We start from the raw sequence: 22,611 nt of genomic DNA on the forward strand, positions 1-22,611 counted from the left end.
TTTCACATGAATGTTCCAATTTAGCTAGAAATTATTGATCATACACTGACCACCAGGTGCTATGCTAGGCACCTTGACACACTCTGTCTCTTACTTTCCATCATGAGCAGTCTGGCCTTCAAAGTGCCCACTTTACAGATGAGAATGCCAAGGCCCTGTGAGTCACACATGCTCTCTCCCATCTACGACACCAGGCTCTTGTGCATGAAGGTGAAGGCTGTGGTTTGACCATTGCAGGCAGAAGGGAAGGAGGTGTTAGGAAGTGAAAAGAGTCCCCTCAGCGTGCAGACTTGAGGAGCTGCAGTGGGAGTTGAGCAGAGAGGCAGTGCACCGGGCCCGCGTGGTCAAAGCCCAGCCCTGGGAGGCCTGTCACACATGTTGCCTTGGCTCCACTAGGCATTCGGAAGGGTCAGGCTTTTGTGTTTGACCCTGAGTTAGGCTCTCCTCTCTCCAATTCTTTAGATCTGCATCTGACAGCTGTGGGATCCTAACACGGCAAGGAGCCCCTGCCGGGCCTGGATCTCAGCCTGCTCTGCCCTCTGATCCCAAATCCTCTTCACCTGGCGGGCGAGTGGTCTTGTCTGCAGGAAGGAGTACTGCCATGTGCAGGTCGGAAGTTCCCACAACGCCGGCTTGTGGTCCAGCAGAACTAACAAAAAGGGCCACAACATTTTCCCATGGTTCTCAGCACTCCTGCCCCATCCTCAGTTTCCAGCATTTCCTTATGATTTCAAATGCATCATTAGATCGAGAGGGAGGTAGTTTTCTCTCTCACTATTTGCTTATTAAAGCTTGGATGTTTGCTTAGGGTTGTAAAATCATATTTCCTTTTTTTGAGTGTGAACACTCTTCTGTGCCGTTGTCCCTTTTGTGTTTCTCCCGCCCTCCTTCCTTTTCTCTTTCCCTCCCCCCTTTTCTCTTTCCCTCCCCTCCCCTTCCTTCCTCCCCACAACTCCCAATTCTTTCAACAAGAATTCTTTCAGGTTACTTATCCTGTCCAGTACTTGACTTCTCCATCTTCATGATGATATCCTACGTGGCTGCTAAGTGTGTTAAGCAAGGGAGTGTGCCTGGCACACGGGAGCTAGAAGCTGTTCATTTTCTTTCTTCCTCTTTATCACTCTGTTGGCCTCAGGCATTGATCTCCCTTAACTGGTGGAGTCCTGTGGGCTCAGGGTGCCAGTCAGCTGCCGGGTGAGCTGAACAGGACCTTGGGAAGGAGGGTCTGGATGCCCTGAGCAAGCATTTTTTTTTTTCATCCAGTCATCAAGCATGATTCTGCAGGGGCCCCATGTGAAAGGAGCTGGGCTTCAAGCTTCTTTCTGAGTGCGCTAAGCTCTTCAAAGATCTATAGAAATCGGAGGCATCTGTGATGTTATTAATTGGCGGCAGCTTTACATGGACCACCCTGGATTGAAACTCATGCAAGGGTCCCCAGATGTGGCTGGGAATCCCTCTTTTGCGTTCTGAAGTAGGCAGCAGGTCAAGAAAAAAGGCAGACGAGCGGGTCCTGGAGCCTCCTCTGACTCAGGCTGAGGCTGTTAGGTGGCTCCAGCCGCTGACCTCTCCCTTTCAGGAGCTCTTTCTTTTTGTTGGGGCTAATTCCTGAAGCAATCCTCCCAAGAGCTCATTTCCCCAGGCTGTAAGCCGGGGCTGACCAAGGGGGCCCTGTGGTCAGGAATTACTGCCACAAGCAGGAAGTGTTTAATGGTTTCCATTTACTTCTAGTTGGAAGGAGGAAGGCTGGGCCTTCCTTACAAAAGAGGCAGAAAATCAGCGGGATGACACCAGCCCGTATTCCCTTCAGGAGGGAAACCAGAGTTCCTTAGGGCACCAGCGGTCCCATCTTGAAATTGCCACACCACCTCCAGGACAAGGACGAGGGGACTTTCTTACGTGCGTCTGAAATCAAAGTGATGTGTGAGGCGGTGCCTGGCATGTGAAGTCAGTCTCACAGCTGGTGAGACAGTAATGAAGAAAGAGGGAAATAAAACAAAAAACTAAATGAAATAGAAAATAAACAGAAAACATTAGGAAGGAATATAAATTTAAATGCCAGTTATTGGGAAGGACTAAGTATAGAGATTTAACTGTCTGTCTCAGCAAGTATCTGAATTTTCACTCGACAGATTGTGATGCAGCCATTGAAATGGTTCTGACAGCATTTGGGAGAAGATTGGGTCAAATGTTTTTGTCAAGTGAAAAGAGCAGAATCAAAAATTGTATCATAGAGTGATTATAACCAGGTGGGTGCAGTCTCCCATCTCCCTTCTGTCCCCAAGTTCAGAAGAGTCTGGAAAGAATACATCAAAGTATCACGGGAAGTACTGACACGTGCTCAGCACAGAGGAACCGTGGAAACGTGGTGCTGACGGAAGGCAGCCATCACAAAAGAGCACATGCTGTATGATTCCATCATTATGTGTCTAGGGACATAAAGTCAGTTAGCAGCGGCTGGAAGACTCGGGTCTTGAGGGCTGATGGCTGAAGGGTACAAGGTTCCTTTTTGGGTGATGAAAATGTTCTAAAATCAACTGTGCAATGGTTGCACCGCACTGTGAATTTGCTAAAAGAAATCATTGAATTGTACCCTTTAAGTTGGTGAATGGGATGGTATGTGAATTAAATCTTAAGCTACCACCAAAAAAAAAAAATCACAGTGGTTATCTCAGGTGGTGGACATAGTGATTCTCCTCCTGTTTTTCCACCCTCTTCTGCAATGTCCAGATTTCCAGAAGTAATTCTGCATTACTTGTACAAAGGAAACAGAATAAACTAAAACAGACTTTAACGGGGAAAGGTTCATAATTGGCCTTTTAGCAGAAAAGGCGGTGTTGGGAAATCTGCCAGCCTTCCTACTGAGAAGGTGAGGGGAGGCCGAGTCCTGTATCCTGAAGTCTGGGGACTGGTTGTCACGGATCGTTGCCTTGTCACACACATAAAGTGGTGCAGGGCTCTTCTTCTGCGGGTCAAGGAAAAGAAATCATCGTTGGTCTGGGGTCTCAAAAGCAGGATCACCTTGAAGGGAAAAGCTGGTGTGTGTGTGTGTGTGTGTGTGTGTGTGTGTAACCTGCGGATGATGAAGGGCCAATTTTGAGTGAAGCATCCTTAGAGGTGCTGACTCCGCTCTGAGTGCTGAATCAGAGAAAGCTGTTACTTATATAACTTCCTGTAATTGCCCGGCAGTAGCTGCAGCTGAGAGCCGCCCGCTCCTTCTCTGGGCTGAGCTGGGGACACACGGCCCTCCCCTCCTGGCAGCAGGGCTACTTTCTACCTGGGGGCTTCATGCTCGGGGTCGCGCTTCTTAACCGAAACTGAAATGTCGTTTTAAACAGAAGGCTCCTTCTTCTCTTCTGGAGATGGGGAACTCTTACGCTGGACAGCTGAAGACGACGCGGTTTGAAGAGGTCTTGCACAACTCCATCGAGGCCTCCTTGCGCTCCAACAGCCTGGTGCCCAGGCCCGTCTTCTCCCAGTTGTACCTGGAAGCGGAGCAGCAGCTCTCTGCTCTGGAAGGTAGGAGAAGCCTTTAAACGAAAAGACTGTGCAGTAATGTTAGCAATGGAAACTCTTTCCTCTTCTGCTCCGTGTAGAAACTGTTGAGTCTAGCAGGACAGAACTCTTAGAAAGTTGCACATGCATTCCTTCTTGGCTAAAACTGAAAAAAGTTTCAGCCATAAAGTTGCAAGGAATAAAATTATCCACTGAATTAATCAGAGAAAGAAAGAGGGCTGTGTTAGACTGTTCTAAATTGGTTGTTACTTATACTCTTGTTGGTTTTGTTTTTTGTTTTTGTTTGGCAGGGGGAGGTAATTAGGTTTTTATTTAATCTATTTATTTTAATGGAGGTACTGAGGATGGAACCCAGGACCTCATGCATGCTAACTAAGCACGTGCTCTACCACTGAATTATAACCTCCCCCCACTTATACTCTTATTAAAACGTTTGATGGTCTCACTTGATGGATGAATAAGACATTTTAACATGCTTTTGACCCTCAGTTGTATTTTTTTCTCTTTGTGATTCGTGGCCATATCTTTGCAAAGTCGTACAGGTAGCTTTTCATTGTGATAGAAGTTACAAGAGCCCTCTGGAAATTTAAAAACCAAGAGCAAACCCTGATGAATTTAACATGTGCCAGAAGTAAATATCTTCAGGTGCGGGGACAACTTTAGGGTTTACTTACTTATCCAGAGAAAAAGCTGATTGTGTTTTTTCAATCTTTAGCTTGTGTTTTTTTCAGTCATGTATTTTCATGTCAAAAGTAGCAATCCAAAGTATGAGAGTTATTGCTAAGGAAGTTCTTTTTGTCAGTTTGTCTCTCACTTGAAGTTACCTGCAGACTTCACTTAACTTTTGAAGGGAAAGAGGGCTGTGGTTTAAAATAAAATTAGCTAATTGATAAAGCATACCGCATGTCAGGTCCTGTATCGGGGTGGCTGTGATATGTGAATGTGTGTGTGTGGGGTGGGTGTGGGGATGGTGGGCTGGGGATGGCTGCACTTAAAGGAAAACGAAGCACAGAGGTACGTGTGTGATATGTGATAGTTCCTTATTCTAGTGGGGAGGCATTCCTTGTGTCTATCTTTAAACTGTCCTTACAAAATTAGCCTTGCAAGCAGCAACAGTTAAGGATCTAAAAGAACTGGATCTGGGTCTGAGAGAAACAAGAATGTGGTCAAAAGCACAAATTAGGAAAACCAGGAATTCTCTGGTATTCACATCGGAGGTACCAATCTTTTCTGGCATAGGAAGAATTACTCTGACATTGGGGGAGTTTGAGAAATAACTGGGGGATATTTTATAGACTGTTTTTGGCTAGCTGATAGACTTCTGTGAAATATGTATTAAATGGTCATCCTTAACTTCGTACACTATCGAAGGACTTTTTGCTAATGATGAACTAACAGTGGTGATAAGAATAAGTAATTTAGTACCTTTGAATGGCACTTTAAAATCTACGAAGGGCTTTTATCTGCACCAGCCAGAGTGACTCAATCCTGTGATTTGGGAAGATGGAAAATGGGTTTGAAGTTTAAGGATGTTCCCTAGGGGAGAGGCGGGGAGAAAGCCCTGGGAGGTTCCCAATCAGCTTTTCCTCCCGTCTAAGCTCTACATAGACGACCTTCCCTGGCCTCTAAACCGGAGGCTGTATCCGAACATTCTGACTTCTCCGGATGCCAATGCTGATGCCCTCATCCGCCGGCAGGGCACATGGAGCTTTCCAGGGATGGCTTGGAGGCTGGCGCTGCCCGTGCCTCCAGTGATGAGTGCGGAAGTCTCCTGGCCAGCTGTCAGGGGGCTTGTTCAGCCCTCGTGTTGGTATGAAAACCAGGGCAGGCCCTCTCTATGATGTTCCCATTTGTCTGGCAAACAGAATAGAGAAATCCCCTGCAATTTTGTGTCTCTAGTGGAGGGAGGAGGGTGGAGGAGGAAAAGGGGAGAGAGGTTGATTTGCTGAATGTCACCATCAGCCGAGCGCTCGACTTGAGCCCTGGTTTCGGCATCGTAAAGCCGGGCGCAGAGGGCTTGTTTTGTCTGCCTGTGTCTCTGTCAGGGTCTCTTATCTTATTGCTGTCCTTCCTCAGCCGATAACATTAGGAATGACTTTTATGACCAGGGTGCTGGGATGCCAAACATCCCTTGATCTGTTAACATTTCCCGTATTTGCAAGGGTGATTCAGTGGGGCCTTATTACTTTGTTCTCGGAGTTAGGGGCTTTACCCTCTCCTTCTAGGGGAAAAACCTTGTACGTATTATGTTATTGTTTTAAAGGGAGGTCAACCAAACAAAACAAACACAACCCCAGCATTTACAGATAAGTATTTATTAATTAAACAGGATGCAGATAAATTCCTGTAATCCCACCCAAAGTGTCATACATTCTTCTCATGGAAAGAAAACAAAATTCACTCTAAATGTCAAAACAAGTTCCCTCATAGTCCATGGAGTGAATCTCTCAATTCCTGTGGTTTAGTTTTAAGGGCCTCAGCTTCCAATGCAGTTGTTTTTTTCTAAAGCCATATGAACGCTCTCATCCTGCCGGGAGACCTTGGTAAACAGGCTGGTTTAGTCTGAGAGGAAAAGTCTCATGCTTGGTGCTGGCTGACTGATTCCATCTAAGGCCCTGGAATGTCTGATGCAGACCTTTGACCTTTAATCCTGCTTTCTTAGCAACTGGATTTCGAGCCCTTTCTTTGACTTCTGGAGCCTTAAGACCCTCCTCTTTCATTCATTCTGAGAGTCTGAATTCCTATTCGCTTTGGTTTAACAGAATAATGTGCTGACATTCCCCTGTGAGCCCTCAGGGCTTTCTCTCTCCCCTTTTCATTCTAATTCTCTGTGCTTTGCCAGCCCCTCCGAGCCCCTGAAGGTCAGTCCCTGGCTCACAGACTAATCTTGATTTAGCCTCTGAGCCTTCTAAGCCACCCACTCCCTAGGAGCTAAAGGACAGTTTGAGCCCCCGGTGGGGACCTGAGCCTGTGCCTGGGGTCTGGGTGTGACTCCATACCTTCTGCTAAAACCACCCCGTGCCTGCAGTTAAGGGCAGGAAGGAAGCGCCTGAAGGAGGCTCTGGAGTTCATCGCTTCAACCCCCTTTGTGCTCTTCCTGGGTAATCTTTTTACAGTCTCCCTGCCACCTCGGTGTCCTCTAGTCCCAGAGCGATGGCGACACTAGGGATTCTTGCTCACTTCCAGCTGTGACCTTCCCAAGGTCACGGGCCTGGGCTGGCCTGAAGTGTTCAGTGTCTGCTTTGTCTTGGCCCACCAGCACTTTTAAAATGGTGGCCACAGCAAGGTTCTGTTCCTAGTACCCTGTACCGATTAAATCACCTTGGGAATATTCTGTGCAACTCTGAGGGCCATGCCTCCCGACATAGACTGTCACAGCTCAGAGTGACCTTATATAGCCCTCTCATTTTAAAGATGCAGGATCTGATGCACAGAGAGGTTGAGTAGCTTTCCCGTGGCCACACAGACAACAACAGACCCAAGTACTAAAACGCAAGTTCCCAGAGCTGAGCTCTTCCTGCTGCACAGGATTTCATCATTAACCTAAAACCCCTTAACCCACTGGTTGGATGGAGGGTGTGAGAGTCCGGGAAGATGAGAGTAGAAGAAATGGCAGCAAGGAGACCAGCCCTAAAGAAGGAGACAGAGAAACAAAACAGGAGGAAGCAACTGTCTCCTGGCCTAGCGCAGTGAAGGATGCTCCAGGCGGTCCTATTACATGAAGATGCTGTTTATTAACTGGCATCTAAAGATAGACACGTTGAGAAAGATTTCTACCCAAAGTGTTAAAAGAAGTCAGAAGGACTCCCCTGTACTCAATAGCCTTGAAAACTCATTGCTGTGGGGCCCTCTTTCTCTAGCAGCACTGGGTGAATAAGGTATAACTGTGCTCGCACAGGTTGGGCGGTATTTTTCCGAGCACCATCTCGGGGTGTGGTACCGCCAGGTGCCTCAATCACAGAGATGATGAGGCGCAGGGGCCCCACTCCCGAGGGCCTGAAGCCCATGAGGAAGGCAAGCTCTTTCACTGCTGAGACGGAGCGGTGAGATTTCCATGGTCAATTCCTGGCTCTCCTGGCCGATTCCACATTTCTCATTACTCCTAAAATACTATTTCACTTAAAAAAAGTTTCTGAAAGTCATAAAGTCACATGGGAGGGCCTGGCCCTGTTCTGGAATGGCTCTTTTTCTGAGTGTGACAAATTCGGGTGTGTTTGTATTTCTAGTAATGGATACCATCCATTTTCCCCTTGGGGAAAAATCATGGTGTAGAGTTGAACCCCTCTCTTTTTCTGTGTATAGACAGTTCACACTGTATTTTGTGTTCTGTTATGCAGTTAGTGGCAAGAACAGCAGCTCGGAATTCATACATGACTGGGAACATGCCGGCTGTGCTGCTTAGCAGTTTGTTGAAGGGCTGTGGGCCAATCACTGGGTGTCTCTGAACCTCAGTTTCCTTACCTGTAAAATGGGCCACATGCGACACTGTGGTACCTCCCACAAAGATATTCTTGGAGTGCCTATTGTGTACAAACTTGATGCTCTTGTCAACAACTGTGTGAGGACTGGACCCTGCTGCTTGTGTGGACGTGTGCAGTGGTGGTGGATGGGAAGGGAAGTGGACCTGGATTTGAAGTCCCAAGGCCAGGCTTGGAGCCGGAGTCTGTGACCTTGGGAAAGACGTCCAGCTGGAGTGAGCCTCCGCTTTCATCCTGGGGGAAAAGAAGGGTGATGATGCCCGGCTCACAGTGTGTTTGTGAGGACTGGTTAATCACTAACTAGCCGAGACTTGCTGCCTGCATACTTCCGCCTTTCTCATTGCTCCCCTCCCCGCCAGGTGGTAGCCGAGTGGACAATGAGGAAGAGGAAGAGGAGGGAGAAGGGGGATCGGAGCAGAACTGTCCCCCGACTCTCTACCAGATGCACCCCCCGCCCGAAGGATGCTGCATCACAGATGGTGAGATGCCAGCTGGGCTGTGTTCCACAGGGACCCCTCACCCGTCTTGTGCCCTGGAGGTGTGACCTGGGCCCGCACCTCCAGCAGGTCGTGGCCAGGCATGCCCATCGGTCCCTGCAGCGTTGGCTACATCGCGCGTGGGGCTCTGTCAGGCCAGCAGTCCCCAGTCCCTCCTTGGACACCCTCAATGTTACAAATGGATTCAGATCCAAAGTTTATTTTTCTGCATTGACTGTTTGAAAACTAGAACGTCCCAACTCAGTGGGGCTTGCACCATGTATTATCTCAGAACTGATGAGCAGGAGTAACTGTTCAAGTCTGTTGGTCCTTTGCTGCTGAAAAAGCGGGTCTACATTATCTCCAAGCTTCCATTTCCATGACTTCATATCGGGGGCAGGAACACTCCCCCCTGGGTGATCAAATGAGAGCCTTGCCGGCTTTATCCGACCGAGCGCGGCACGCAGTGGGCACAGCCTCCTGCCCTGCAGGGTTCCCTTGTCCTGCCTTGGCCCAGGGCCAGATGGGAGAACTCAGAGCCAGTGCATTGTGAATGGTAAAGCAGAGAGACAGGAGGAGATTCTTCCTAAAGTGCCTAAGAGTTTTGCAGGGGAGGCCCTGGGATCATCAGGGTCCATCGTCCTCATCCCTGTAGGTAATTAAAGATGGGAAGGCACAGCAGATCGGGCCGAGTGGGCCTTCAGGTCCCAGAAAGGACCCATCCAAGGAAACCTCAGCTGTTTCCCTCTTCTTCCCTTTTTCCCAGACACTTAATTTCGGACACTTAATTTTTTTTCAATTGCAGTATAGTCAATTTACAGTGTTGTGCTAATTTCTGGTGTGCAGCATAGTGACTCAGTTATACATATATATATGTTCCTTTTCATATTCTTTTTCATTATAGGCTATTACGAGATAGTGGATATGATTCCCTGTGCTGCACAGGAGGTCCTTGTCATTGATCTGTTTTATACATAGTAGTGTGTATCTGCAGATCTTGAACTCCCGATTTATCCCTCCACCCTACCTCTTTTAACCTGGTAACCGTCAGTTTGTTTTCTATGCCTGTGAGTCTGTTTTTGTTGCGTGAGTAAGTCCATTTGTTGGACACTTAATTTTTAAATAAGAAATACATTTAAAAGCCCTAAAATACAAAAAGTGCAAGAGTCCAGAGCGAAAGCTTCCCTATGCTAATGAGTCTCTTCCAAGGCCACCGGTGTTACCAGGTCCTCTGTCCGTACTCGTGACACGTGCCTGTGCCTCGCACACGTAAAATACAGGGTGTAAAAGACATCAGATTACTCACCATTTCCTATGGTTTATCTTGTATACATTCTAATTCACCATCATTTGTCTCCATTTTTACCCCGCGTGTCTGGTAGTGGATATTCTATGGCGACACCGGTAGTCCTAAAAACAGCATGTGGTGAAGGGTTCTGAATGGCAATGGTTATGATAATTTTACCTCTCAGAATAAATCTTAAATAATTTATAATTTACTTCTCACTCAACCGCGTCCAGAGGTAAGGGGGAGATCCGGACACTCTCACCCCTCAGCCTGAGGGGAGCCGGGTCCTGTGGCGGCTGCTGGCTGGGCAGCACTTGAGCCCTGTGTGTCCCTCCTAGGGTTCTGCCAGGCAGGAAGGGACCTGCGTCTCGTCTCCATCTCCAACGAGCCCATCGACGTCCCTGCGGGCTTCCTCCTCGTGGGGGCCAAGTCCCCCAGCCTGCCAGACCATCTCCTGGTGTGTGCCGTCGACAAGAGGTTCTTGCCGGATGACAACGGGCACAACGCCCTTCTCGGTAAGTCCTTCCTGTGCTCTCTACAGTTCTGGGCCTGTTAGGGGTGGGGACAAGGAGGGCCATTGGTTGCCTTGGGGGACAGGCTGCCTTTGGGGCTCTACATCCGCCTGTCACACAGCCCCGCTTATTCATTTTTTTGTGGAATGGAACACAAATGAGTTATTTTAAAAATGTGACTACCTTCCTTAGAAAGCTCATCAGTTAGTACTAATTTTTTTGTACCTGTAGTCATCACTTTCCTAAGTCCCCACCTGGGTCAGGAACAGGGTCCAAACCCTGTCCTCGACACTCTCGGAGGCCAGCAGACGCGAAGCAGGAGGAGAGTAAGTCTGAGCATGTGTCCCTGCTTCTGGGACAGTCAAGTCCTGAGTGATGGCCCAGGCCCCTCCACCGTTCTCTCCTTCACTTCACCTCTCACCTCTCACTCTGATCATTCTTATCCTGCCTTTACGGGTGGGCTTGGACCTGCTAATGAACTTGCCCAGGGGTGCAGGTGTAAAAAAACAGGTCCAAGATTCAAACTCAGGTCTTCCTGGCTCTAGGCTGTACCTGTTAACCATCACACCCCTGGTCCTGCGTCTGGTCAAGGTCAGCGTCGGGAAGCCATGGCCTTGATCTTTTGAAGCACCGCTGGCCCACGCGGAGGCCCCAGCTTCTGCGCAGAGTCTAGGCCAAGCCTTACCAAGCCTGGCTCCCGTTTGTTCAGACGGTTATCGAGCTTTTACTCTGCACCTGGCCCTGTGCTCGGTGTGCACCCCATTTGTGGAGCAAAATCACGGGAGATGTGAAGTTTGGGCTGAGAACCCAGAGAGCTGGCTCCCGTCCTGTGTCTGACCCCGGGCCATAGTGTCCTCATCTGCAAAGTGGGCAGGTGCTTTCCATGTGGCCCCTCACCTGGCCTGGTGTCGTCTTCTCAGGAGAGCTGGGCTAGCAGAAGGGTGGGTAATGACCTGTCTACTTCAGACATAGCGTCAGGAATAATCTTCATGGCAGAAGCAAGTTTGATTATGAGAGTTTATGAGAAAAACTTCTAGGTTGAACCACCCCTCCCCCACCTTATTTCTTCTGTACTTTCCATGTGTACAAACATTTAAACCTCGCTTTTATGCGTGATACAGCCCCCAAAGCTGGGTAGGGACCTGCACTTTAGTGGATATTTTTGAGGACGTTTTATGTCGGAGGCTCTGTGTGAAGGGAAGAGGGGGACTGACCCAGAGAAGAAAGAGAAACGGTTCCGGCCGTGAGGGCCGGGGGGACACGATGGTGTAAACTCTGAAACACGCAGGAGAATGCTGACTAGAGGGGCAGATATGGCTCTGGGACAGTGACCAGGGGGAGAAAGAGTTTTGGCCAATTCTTTCTTAAGGCAGGTCCATGGGCTGATTGTAACTAGTATTTGAAAACCAGAAAAATCCAGAAAATTCACTCTACCAGGAAAGCTCAGGGAGTCATTCTCTTTCACGTTTAATTTGCTTATCAAGGCCGCTCAGGACGAAATGTGCTGGGTGTGCTGGGAAGACGGCCTGGTGAGTGGGTTAGTGTTTGATCTGGCGGTGGCCGGGGGTTTGCCCGAATTCCTCCCCTTTGTGACTGTAAAGGAATTGCGAGGGTAATAAATCAAGAAGGCTCTGTGTCTTGAAATGTGGAGACAAGGATCTTTCAGTTCATTCACCACCAGCCCCGGAACAGCTTCAGCCCCTCAGGCGGGGAGCATAGAGGAAGTGGGGTCTTTGTTAATTGCTTGCCAAAAAGCCAGCAGAGGTGGGTAACAAGGGCCGGCTGGTAATAACCAATGCTTTCTTCTTTTAAAATAACTTTATGCTCTTGGCCTGCACACTTAACACTGTTTAGATTTCCTGCAATTAACCCTGATGGCTGTACAGGGCACAGTGGCCCCGCCGCCCTCTGGGGGCCAGGGCTCTGCGCATTTTAGTGACCTTATAAAATGGAGGCTGTGGAGTATCTTGGAGGAAACGGCAGCTTTAGGCCCCAACGCCCCCATAATTTATAATGAAGGGAGTGTCATTTTAGTGACTTTGAATCAGTGGAGGGATTTTTGTCTGAGAAAGCAGAAAGATTAAAACCTAGGGTGTGTGTTTCAGTTTTCTGACGGTAATTCATCAAAATTGGCTGTTAGCTAAGACACAGGAGAAGAAAACGTCCAGCTAGAATGTTCGTTTCTGAGATGGGAGTGAATGAGTCCTTTGTTCATCCAGCAGGCGGATAACTAAGCCCTTACGGAACGTATAACTCCAAACCGAAGGTGGACTCTAAGTTCAGCCTGGGGCCCCAAAGCCAAGTGGGACCTTGTCCTTCCTGGGAGCTCAGTGCCTTTGGGAGGACACAGGCCAGCCAGGACTCAGCTTGGAGGCCTGTATCCGCAACCACAGAAATCGAGTTTCTGCTAAGTCCCTGTGCAGCAGGCTCCAGCCGAGGGCTTCAGGTGCTGCAAAGACCCTGAAGGATGTCCTGACTCCCAGTGATGGGAGACTGTCTCAGAGGACGCAATGATGGAGTTGGACCCTGAAAAATGAATGGAATTTTGTCCCTTGGAGAGGAGCAGCAGCAGCAAATGAGCCTAACAGCAGCTACGTTACTGAGCACGTATCGTGCTGGAAACCATTGCAGTTAAAATAACCCAGGGAGGTGGGTACGTTGTTACCTAGCATTTATATATGAAGAAACAGGCACAGAGAGGTTAACTGACTTGCTCAGGGTCACCCAGCTACTAAGTGGCAGGTCCTAAATTTAAACCCAGATGTCTGGCCTTGGTGCTCATACCCTGGGGGTTGAAGGGCATCTGAGGCAGAAGGAATCTCCCGCATGAAGGAGCTTGGCCCTGGAGGAATGGCGAGAGCTCCCTGTGGCTGGGACTTGACGCAGGGCCCAGGCTGCAGCAGGGGCTGCAAGGAGAGGGGGTCATTGGGTTCCATTTGGAAAAGGCTATGGTACCCAGGATAACAGTTTCAAACTACAAACTTAGAGTGATGAGTCGGATTGTGTCAGGGTATCTATCTTTCATCTTTAACACTTACTAACATGTGGCCAACATTGTTTCACTTATAACTCTTCTTTCTTCTTGACCTTCCAAATTATTTTGAAGCAAATCCCAGACATCATGTCATTTCATCTGTAAACAGTTCAGCATGTATCTCTCAATGACAAGGGCTTTTTGTTGAAAATCCAATACTGTTATCATATCTAAAAAATTTAAAAATAATTTCATGATATCAAATCCTCCAATGTGTTCAAATTTTGTTTTGTAATTATGCTCATAGTTGGTGTTTTGAATCGAGAGCCAAGCAAGATCCTCCCAAGGCATTTGGTTAAGATGGTTCTGAAGTCTCTTACTTATTGTCTCTCTTCATTTGCACGTCCTTCCTTCCTCATTTTTCTCTTATGGTTTATATGTTGAAGAACCGTTGTAAATACTCCAATAAGGTGGTGACCATGTTTTCATCTGTGGTTTGGAAAGATCTCTCGGAGGTCGCCTGAATGATTGATGTTTATTGAAAGGGAGATGCCGAGGCAGGGGGCCAGATGATTACGGCATCCTGAGAGTTATGTTTCAAACCTCCCACCGTCGTACCATCAGCTTCCCTCGTCTTTTGTCCTGCCTCCCCCACCCATCAGCCCTGTCCCATTCCCATCCTGTCTGGAATCCTGATGCTGCTCCTGTATTTTCCCTGCCGAGCGTGGGCATTTGCACCCGTGTGCCTCTCACTCCCTGCCGGCTCGTCCGGGTTACTCTCCCCACGCGCACGTGGAAAGCCCCCAAGCAGGAGAAGCCCCACCTCCAGAGACCCAAGTAGATCATTCCTAGACTTGAATTGGAATTTGGCCGGAATATCAAAGCTGGGGGCTATAGACCTATTTTGCCTGATTTGTTATTAGGCTACATTTACTTCCACAAACAGGATCAAGATGGGAAAGACAGAAATCCAAAAAAAAGTGAAAAAGGAAAAAATTGCCCAAATCCTACCACCCCAAATTGAGCATCCTATTTTATTTTGCCCATTTTCTTTTCCATTTGCCATCCAGTTGGGGCTTTAAAATGATGTTTGCAGCTTATATTCACAGCATAGATGTAATGGCAGTTTCTGGGTTTGTTTGTTTGTTTGTTTGTTTGTTTTACTTAACATGCTACAATGAACCAGAGACATCCTGGTTTCCTCCTAAGTTCCTGTTTATGTTCAGGGAACAGGAGGGTGGCCGTTCAGCTTGCCAGGTTAGCATGTGCCTGCCTGTGACAGCTCCGTCCTTGAAAGGAGCACAGAGGCACCACTCAAGGTCCAACCTCATCTTCAAGGTCCAGTGTAAGTCCCGCCTCCTCAGGATGACTTCCTGGAACTGTCTTCCTGAACATCTCCTGTCCCTTTACCTGTCCTTCCCATGCACGCTGGCCCAGCTTAGCAGAGAGGAGCTGCAGGCTCCCCTTCTATGAGAGAAGAGAAGGATTTAGCTGTAGGACTGCTGTTTGGAGATTTAAGCAAGCCTGAGTGTGAAGCCTCTCACAGACTCTGGGATGCTGCTCAAACGGGAGGAGCTGCTGGTGTGGCCGCTGCTCCTTCTGGTCAGTGCTTACCACCTCCTCCTGTGGAGTTAAGGATTTGTGTTTGTCCTTTCCTCCAGACAGTCAGTGGCTATATTTTTATTGGTCTTCCTCAGGGCACCTGGTTTCATCCCAGCAAGTGTTCTTTAAATGAGAGCTCAAAACATCCGTGTGCTCAAAAATAGTTGTCAAATTTGCATCTTCATGAAGGGTTGCCAGCTTGGTCCAGGTGACCGCTTGCCTGGGGACAGCAGCCTGGACCCAGGCCTCCCTGGGCATCGGACGAAGGGGCAGGGAGGCACAGAGGGCGGGTGGGCCTGGATGAGTGGTTTGTGACCCTTCGTACCTGGAGCAGTGGCAGCAGTGAGGCCTCCTTGGACTGTGATTCAAGAAGGAAGGCTTAGGCACCCAGAGCCGTCCTGGTTGGAGGGGACCCTCTGCAAAGGGAGGGGCTCTAGCAGTAAACCTGGGCCCCCCCCCCCCAGCCATAAGCCATGAACTCAGAGGCTGCCCACCGCATCCAAGGGAAGCCACTGTGGATGCTTCAAAAAAGAATCATCTATCTGGTTCTGGAAGGATGCTTAGAGCCCATTTAGTCCTCACCTTCCCTCTTATGGTTAGGAAACCTGAACCCGGAGAGACTGAGCCACTTCCCCCGTATCTCATGGCACCGTGAGGGGCTGTGTAGGGTTGGACTTGAGTCTCCTGACCCTGGCTACCCTCTGCTCTCTGATCCAGCCCTGCCTGTCCGAGGGAGAGGAAGGGAAGTGACATTTCCTGAGCACCTATTGAGGGCTAGACACGTACTGGGCACTGCTCCCACAAGACAGACTTTGTGAGGAGAGAACGCAGCAGACTGGTTCAGTCCCAACTTGGGATACGTCCTACCTGCAGCCGCAGGCCAGTTACTTTCTCATGGCCTTGACTTGCTCATCTGTAAACTGGGGGACCTACTGTGAATTCTTTGTAGGGCTTCATGAGGTTAAGATGAGAATGTTTACAATGTGAAGTGCTGGCGCAGGCCTGGCACGTGGTCGGTGAGCGATAGATGTTCGCTGTCGTCCTGTTTACAGTTGAGAGCTGAGAGATGTCAGTTAACCTGCCCGAAGTCACTTCACCAGCAAGGCGGGGCTTGAATGCACACGTGTCTCACTGGACAAAGGCCTGTATCCTGTCTGGCTGCTCCTGGAAGGCGACAGCAGCGCAGGCCTTGGCGAAGTGCTCTTCGCATCCCTGGTCTTGCAGTTCTCTTTCACGTTCATCCATCTTTTCAACACTCGGGGTCAGAATCCCTTCCAGGGACCTTGGGAGGTTTCTCAGGGCCTCGCTCTTAGATAGCAGTGGGGCTGTTTATCTCAAGGTTCCCAGGTTGGAGACAAAGGAGTAAATAAAAACATTAGCGTACAAAATTAGAAAATGTTAGAAATATTACAACATTAGAACATAAAAATTTTGAAGTGTGTGCAGAAGTCCTAAGTGTTCACTCAGATGGTTACCTGTTTCCTCCCTCCTCCCTCTGATGGTTACTGTCTCCCCTGTGCCAGGTGCTAGTCTGAGCACATGAACTTATGCACACAGACACAATCCACACCTCCCCGCGGTCACACTGTGTCACCACTTTTCTCTTGTGTTAACCAGCAGCTCTGTTGAGTCCAGTTTGAATAGACTTTACAGTTTGTAAAGGTCTTTCAAGCACGTTTTCTGGACTTTAATAGTTCGCAGGAGGTGGTCTGGGCGTCACCACTGCACAGATGGCCTTCCCGGAGCCTCACGGCTGAACTCCGTCCACTCCCAGAAAGGCCCACCCTGGCCTCAGACAGCAGGACGCTGACAGCGAGGCGCCACCCTCGGTAGCTTGTCTCCCCTCTGCGGCTGCTGGGCCCACAGATGTCACTGGCCACCATTCTGGCCGTGTCTGGCAGACCTCTTGATTGCTTCTCAGCAGCTCATGGAGGGGATTCTGGACTCTGAAGAGGTCTCCCAAAGGATCCAGTCTCAAGGTTCTAATTGCTTTGAGATTCCGGGACTGGCCAGCCCTGAAGGAAACAGGTAGAGCAAAGCCTTGCAGGTCATTGGTCAGTGTAAACAGCTGAATGGGACGGTTCTTGTCCTGTAAGGTTTGCTCTTCACAGAGGCTTTCACATATGCCCCTAGGCAAGTGCAGCCTTCCAAGCTTACCGGGCCCATCTCTACGACCGAGTCCTCTTGGTCCTTCTCCTATCTGAGTCAAGGCCATCTTGACTCGGGGCCAGCATAAGATGACCTCTGCCCTGTGGATGTCTCTGGTTGGTGGTGCAGGACATGAATGCATGGAGGTGAGGTGGGGACGTGCATGCTGTTTCCTCCTCCAGGTTTCTCTGGGAATTGTGTTGGCTGCGGCAAGAAAGGCTTCTGTTACTTCACGGAGTTCTCCAATCACATCAATCTGAAGGTGACCACGCAGCCCAAGAAGCAGAAACACCTGAAGTATTACCTGATCCGCAATGCACAGGGGGCTCTGACCAAAGGGCCTCTCATTTGCTGGAAAGGCTCAGGTGAGCAGTTCGGCTCTAGCGGGTGGAGGCTCCTTCAGAGGGGCCCAGGGCCTGTCCACACGACTCTGGGGTGCAGGACTGTGGGCTGGAGGTCAGCCCTGTGAAATTAAAGCCTGCCTTTGCACTACGGGCGTCTAGTTTATAGGATCAGCCCAACTGTATGGGACCATTCCGAGTGCCATACCATGCTGTGCCTTCTAGTGGCCAGTATTTGGGGCAAGGTTCTCAACCAGGGGTGGTTTTGTCCCCCAGGGGACATTTGGTAATTTCTGGAGACACCTTTGATCACCTTGATGGGAGAGAGCTACTGACACCTTGTGGGTGGAGGCCAGGGATGCAGCTAAACACTGCTGTGCACAGGCAGCCCCCCGACCCCCGCCCTGCTGGAGAATTAGGCGGTCCGGTGTCAGTGGTGCCAAAGCCGAGAAACCTTGGCTTAGAGAAAGATCAGCTCAGATAGGCCCCACTCCCCGTCCTGAAGCCCTTCTGTGTCTCCCTGTACCCTCGTGGCTGCAGTCAGCTATGAGGGCAGAGAGGAGGGGCTGGATTTTCTAGGCCCAGGCACTCAGTGAGATACCCCCACTCAAACAAACTGTGAAGGGACATGTCCTAAAAGGGTTCTCAGCAAGATGACCAGGAGAGCCAGCCTGTTGTCCCCTCCCTTGTCTGCATTAGTTCACTCTGGTCACCCGGAGTCTCCCAGCCAGCTTCTGTGAGTAGGAGGAAGGTGCTTCAGGAGGGGCTGGCTCTGGGCGTTCCTCCCCTGTCCCCTCCCATCACTCTTTTCCTTCCTCCTTTTCTTGCATTGCTCAATAAATACTTCTTGAGCTCCTGCTATGTACGTGCCTGACATTTTCTAGGTGCTGGGGAGGCAGTGCTTCTTCCCCTTGTGGGACCAGATAAGAGACCTTGGTCACTTGCAGTGAACAAGCACCTCACAGGTTCGATACTTCATGGGAGTTAATCTTCCCAACAGAGAGTGGCTTAGGCAGTGGAGGAAGGTGTCAGCTGTTCCTTTGCCTTCCAGTGATGCCCTGCTCGCCCCGCGGACTTGAAGGGCGGCAGCTGGAGGTCTTATCTGTATCACATGTTTTTCTCTTTTTCCCAAGTGGTCATTATTGATCCTGCTCCCTGCAGTCAGAGCTGTCCCTCAGAGAGGTCCTGTGCCCTTGGCACCAAGCCTGGAGGTTGTCGCACCTCCTCCTCCCCTGGCTACACCAAGGCAGACTAGGATGGTGTTGGCACCATTGTGGTCATCTCTGTTCCTGGCTCTCCTGCAGGACAGACTCTGGTCTAGGAAGTCATCTCACATGCAGGGGAGGAGCAGTGAGTTGGTTTTCACGTGTGCATCTTCCCTGTAGATTTCAGAAGTCGGCAGACATCCGCTGGAGCATGTTCCAGCTCTTTGTTCCCTCTGCTGGAGAGCTCCGGGCCCCCGGCTCCCTTCCCCAGTGAGCCTGTTCCTGGGACCAACCCGAGCGCCCCGCTGGGAGCAGCGCAGGCAGGTGAGGCGATGGAGCTGCGCTAGACGTGCCAGGAGTGGGTTTTAGTCTCCCCATTGTACCAGCGGGTAAACTGAGGCACAGAGATGCTTGCCTCGGGTCTCACATGTAGTCGGATTTGACAGCAGGCATTTCTGGTTCATGTGCTTGGAGTTCACTGTGCTGAACAGACCTGATTAGCAGGTGGCTGTTATCAAATAGATAGCCGCCTCCTTCTCAATGACCGTGGTGGGTTGGTTATTGTCATTCCTCCCACTCAGGGTCAGTAGAGGGGACCAGGGCCCTTGCCCCACTGGGCTCATCACATCCATAATGAAAAGGGTGCACCTGGGCTGGGAGCACACTCTCCTCCAGAAGCACGTGCCCCCTGCTCTTCGTGGTGTCTGCTGTTGTCCTCACTGTGCCCGGACCTGTCACCCTGTGGCAAATGGAGAGATCAGCGTTTTTGCGGTTGGAAAACTGGGTGTGAGTTCCAGTGCTGCTAACTCGTAGCTGAGTGATTTGGGGCAACTCATTTTAACTCTTTGAATCTCCATTTCCTGAACAATTGGAGAAAAATCTTCTCTGTCTAATTTGCAGGGTGATCGTAAGAATTCAGTACGATGGTAGTAGTAACAAACACTTAGTGCTTACGACACACTTTACGTCTGTTAACCCATGTCATCCTCACAGCGGCTCTGTCGTTACCCCCATCTCCTAGGTGAGAACGTTGACGTGTAGGGAGGTTACAGAAGTTAAGCAGAGTTACTCAGCTAGTCAGCAGCAGAGCTGGGATTCAGACCCAGGTCGCCTGGCTTCAGAACCTCATCCTTAACCCCCGCCCCAGCCCCCCACATGCCACCTCACCCACAGGAAACGTTCTGTGCTGCTCCTGGCTCTGGAGCACCTTCCAGGCCCTCTGGCTGGTGTGGGTGACTTAGAAGACCAGACTTGCCCCCAGACTTCTCCTTGGACTCGGAGAGCCCTGTGGGCAGCCTGGACTTGGTGACTGCAAACCCGGCAGCTTTCCTGAGCCTGTGTGACACGAACATGAACTTGAGAGGGTGGAAGGGAGCGGGGGATGGAGAGCAGATGCAGGGGTGCTCCTGGAATCCAGGGGACTCTGCTGGCCGCTCCCGTCCCCTGGCCGTTCTTTCACCAGGAGTGCTCACTGGAGCACAAGCAGAAGTGTGTGTGCCTGTGTGTGCACACCGTGTGTCTGCTTTCTCAGTGGGGTGGAATCACTCTGTCAGGAGCTCTGGTTCCCGAGGGGACTTGTCAGTGAAAAGCTAATTTGTGAAAACTGGGGGAGAAGTAATTTCCTGCTTGCTGGGCTCACAGAAGTCCTTGTCTCCTCCTTGTTTCTCTCTGCTGTCAGGACCAGCCTCTGATCACCCCTCACTCACCGCAGCAATGGGTCTGGCTGTTTTCAACGGCAAAGATTCCCCGAAGCATCAGCCGCTGGTGAAGAACAACCTGTCTGCCGGGCCACGCCCCTCGGCATTAGGTAGCTTCGCCCGTCCCATCTGGGAGCCCTGCTTTGCTCTGGACCAAGGCGGTGAGGGGGTCGGGGACACAGGAGCCATTGTGCTGGGGCCCCTGAGCCTCCTGGAATTGGGGGGCTTGGAATGAGAGTCAGGCTGGGTCACCAGGTGCCTCCTGAGTCTGTGGGGCTGTGCCCAGGCCCTGGTGCTGGGTGTGTGCCAAGATGCAGTGAAGAATCAGATAGGTAAGAATTCCAAATCCAACTCTCTTATTAGTTGAGGAATCTTGGGCAAGTCTTTTGGCTAAGGATCTAAAGATGAGAGTTCTGCTCTGAGGGCAGTTGAGAAGATTCAGTGAGGTGCTACATGGGAGTTCAGGGCACATCTGGCAGCTCACTAAGGGGCACCATTATTTAACTGGTCTTTTCAGGGAGGGCTTCCTGGAGGAGGTGACAACTGAGCTGTAACTTACAGCTGGGGAAGCACTGATTAGAGATGGTATGCGAGGAAGTGAGGAAGAGGGATGAGGAGGCGAGGGTCTGAGTGAGAAAGGTGGGTGAAGAGGTTAAGCAGGCCTCCTGCTAGAGCTGAGGCTGTGGGTCAAGGAAGAGTCAGAGGCAGAGCAGCCCCAGGACCCTGCTCTCCCTCTGCACTCACCTGGAGTCATTTCATAGGCAGGTCTTACCTCTCTCCTCCGTCCTGCGTGCACACAGCTACATGGAATATTAGGACCCCAGACTGTCACAGGACGAGCCCCTCGAAGACATCTAGTCCAACCTCCTTTACAGAGGAAAGTGCAGCCCAAAGAGGCAGCCAGGCTGGATCCCAGGCCTCCCTGATTCTCTGACACGCCTGGCAGAGGACTTCCCTGGTGGAGGAATCGTCTCCCTCTTAGTTGAAGGAACAACGTCTTTTCTGAAATGGATCTGATACTTGCCAGTCCTAACCAGAGTGTCTATTCTGTGGTCTGAGGTCAAGTCTTTGTAACTCCCCTCCCCAACACCACAATGTGAGGAACCCTAGGCAGGCACCCACTTTTCTTCCTGTGACTGTTTCTTCTCCGCTAGGTGCTGGGTTGCTGGGGTGGTGCTGGGAGGCTGTGTTGTTGGTGCCTCCCCTCCCTGCACTGAGGTCTGGGCGTAACCAGCCTTCTCCCCAGTCAGCAGGGAACGAGGGCCTCCCTCAGCCTGGGCCCAGTGACATTGGCTCTGGGAGCCAATCTGAGGCTCCTCCTGCAGTGAATGACATGCTTCCTTGGAGGGATGTGGGAAATAGACCCCTCAATTCCCTAGTGTGGTGCTGGAGCCCCCTGGAATCTGGCCCCAACCAGCCTTTGGAACCTCACTCAGTCCCCACTGTTTCTGCTTAAGAACTCACACCCCAGCTATGTTGGACAGTTCTGTCTCCCCCTCCTGTCTCCACATTGTGACATCCACACCCTGGTCACATATCTGTGCCCTTGGAGAGCTCTCCCCACCCACCTGCTATACCTGCCGTTCAGAGCTTAGCTCAGGTGTCCCCTCCTCCCTGCAGGAGGGCTCCCTCCCTGGGATCCTCAGGTGTCAGCCCGAGAGCAGGGTGGTCGTCATTCGCTCTGGGAGCCCAGGTGCTCCATGGAGCCTGGCACGGAGGGCTTAAAAGATGCTGGCCGAGCCGAGGGGGGTTGGATCATTAAAGGCACAGCTGAAGCATCAGAGATTCTATGCCTCCCACCTGCTCTGTGGAGAGCTGGAATCAATTTTAAGAAGCTGCTTCTGAAGCTCTGTGGAGTGTTTAATAAAGGCTTGGGGGCTGTCACTCAGGGGTTCTCAGCAGAAGTGCTGTCCCTGTGGAGGTAAGGGGCTGGGGCCCGAAGTGCCAAATAGTGCCCCCCTACTACCAGGACACATGGCCAGAAATAGCTGGTCCACGGGACAGCTCCTGGTGACGTCATTCTGGGAGAGTTCTTGAGCTTAGAGTCCACTTAGAGGCTGTTGGTGTTCACATCCCAAAGGGAGAAAACATCTGTAAATCATCCATCCTTAATACCAAGGCCCAACCCCACTGCCTTCTCCGCTTTGATAGTTTAATAGGGGTTTTAGAGGAGCTGACACCTTAGTCTTTGTGGGAGCTCTTCCACCGGCTCTTGAGGACAGATGTTTGGGGAGGCGAAGATGTGGTTCTAACTGGAACAAAGATAACAGAAGCTGCCCGAGAGGTTGCGGGGGTCCGAGGAGCCCACCTGTTTGAAAGCTCTTTGTAAACAAAGTACTTCTCGTTTTTTAACTTTTGATCCACTGGATTTTACTCA

The 22,611-nt window shown here is 50.4% G+C and overlaps 1 protein-coding gene across 9 annotated transcripts in view; it reads left to right on the plus strand.

Moving 5' to 3' along the window:
* Positions 1–22,611, plus strand: part of GREB1 (growth regulating estrogen receptor binding 1) — a 126,225-nt gene that overhangs the window by 54,651 nt on the left and 48,963 nt on the right. For all 9 annotated transcript variants that reach the window (XR_012499213.1, XM_074341670.1, XM_074341669.1 and 6 more), the window contains 6 exons: positions 3,336–3,516; positions 8,351–8,470; positions 10,094–10,270; positions 17,174–17,356; positions 18,718–18,861; positions 20,216–20,344. Coding sequence is in view for 8 of the 9 variants with exons in the window: in XM_074341670.1 (XP_074197771.1) it covers positions 3,336–3,516; positions 8,351–8,470; positions 10,094–10,270; positions 17,174–17,356; positions 18,718–18,861; positions 20,216–20,344 (934 nt within the window). In the remaining variant the exon portion in view is untranslated. The remainder of the gene's footprint in view (positions 1–3,335; positions 3,517–8,350; positions 8,471–10,093; positions 10,271–17,173; positions 17,357–18,717; positions 18,862–20,215; positions 20,345–22,611) is intronic.

This window comes from Camelus bactrianus, chromosome 15 (assembly GCF_048773025.1).
Source record: "Camelus bactrianus isolate YW-2024 breed Bactrian camel chromosome 15, ASM4877302v1, whole genome shotgun sequence".
NCBI classification, from domain to species: Eukaryota; Metazoa; Chordata; class Mammalia; order Artiodactyla; family Camelidae; genus Camelus; species Camelus bactrianus.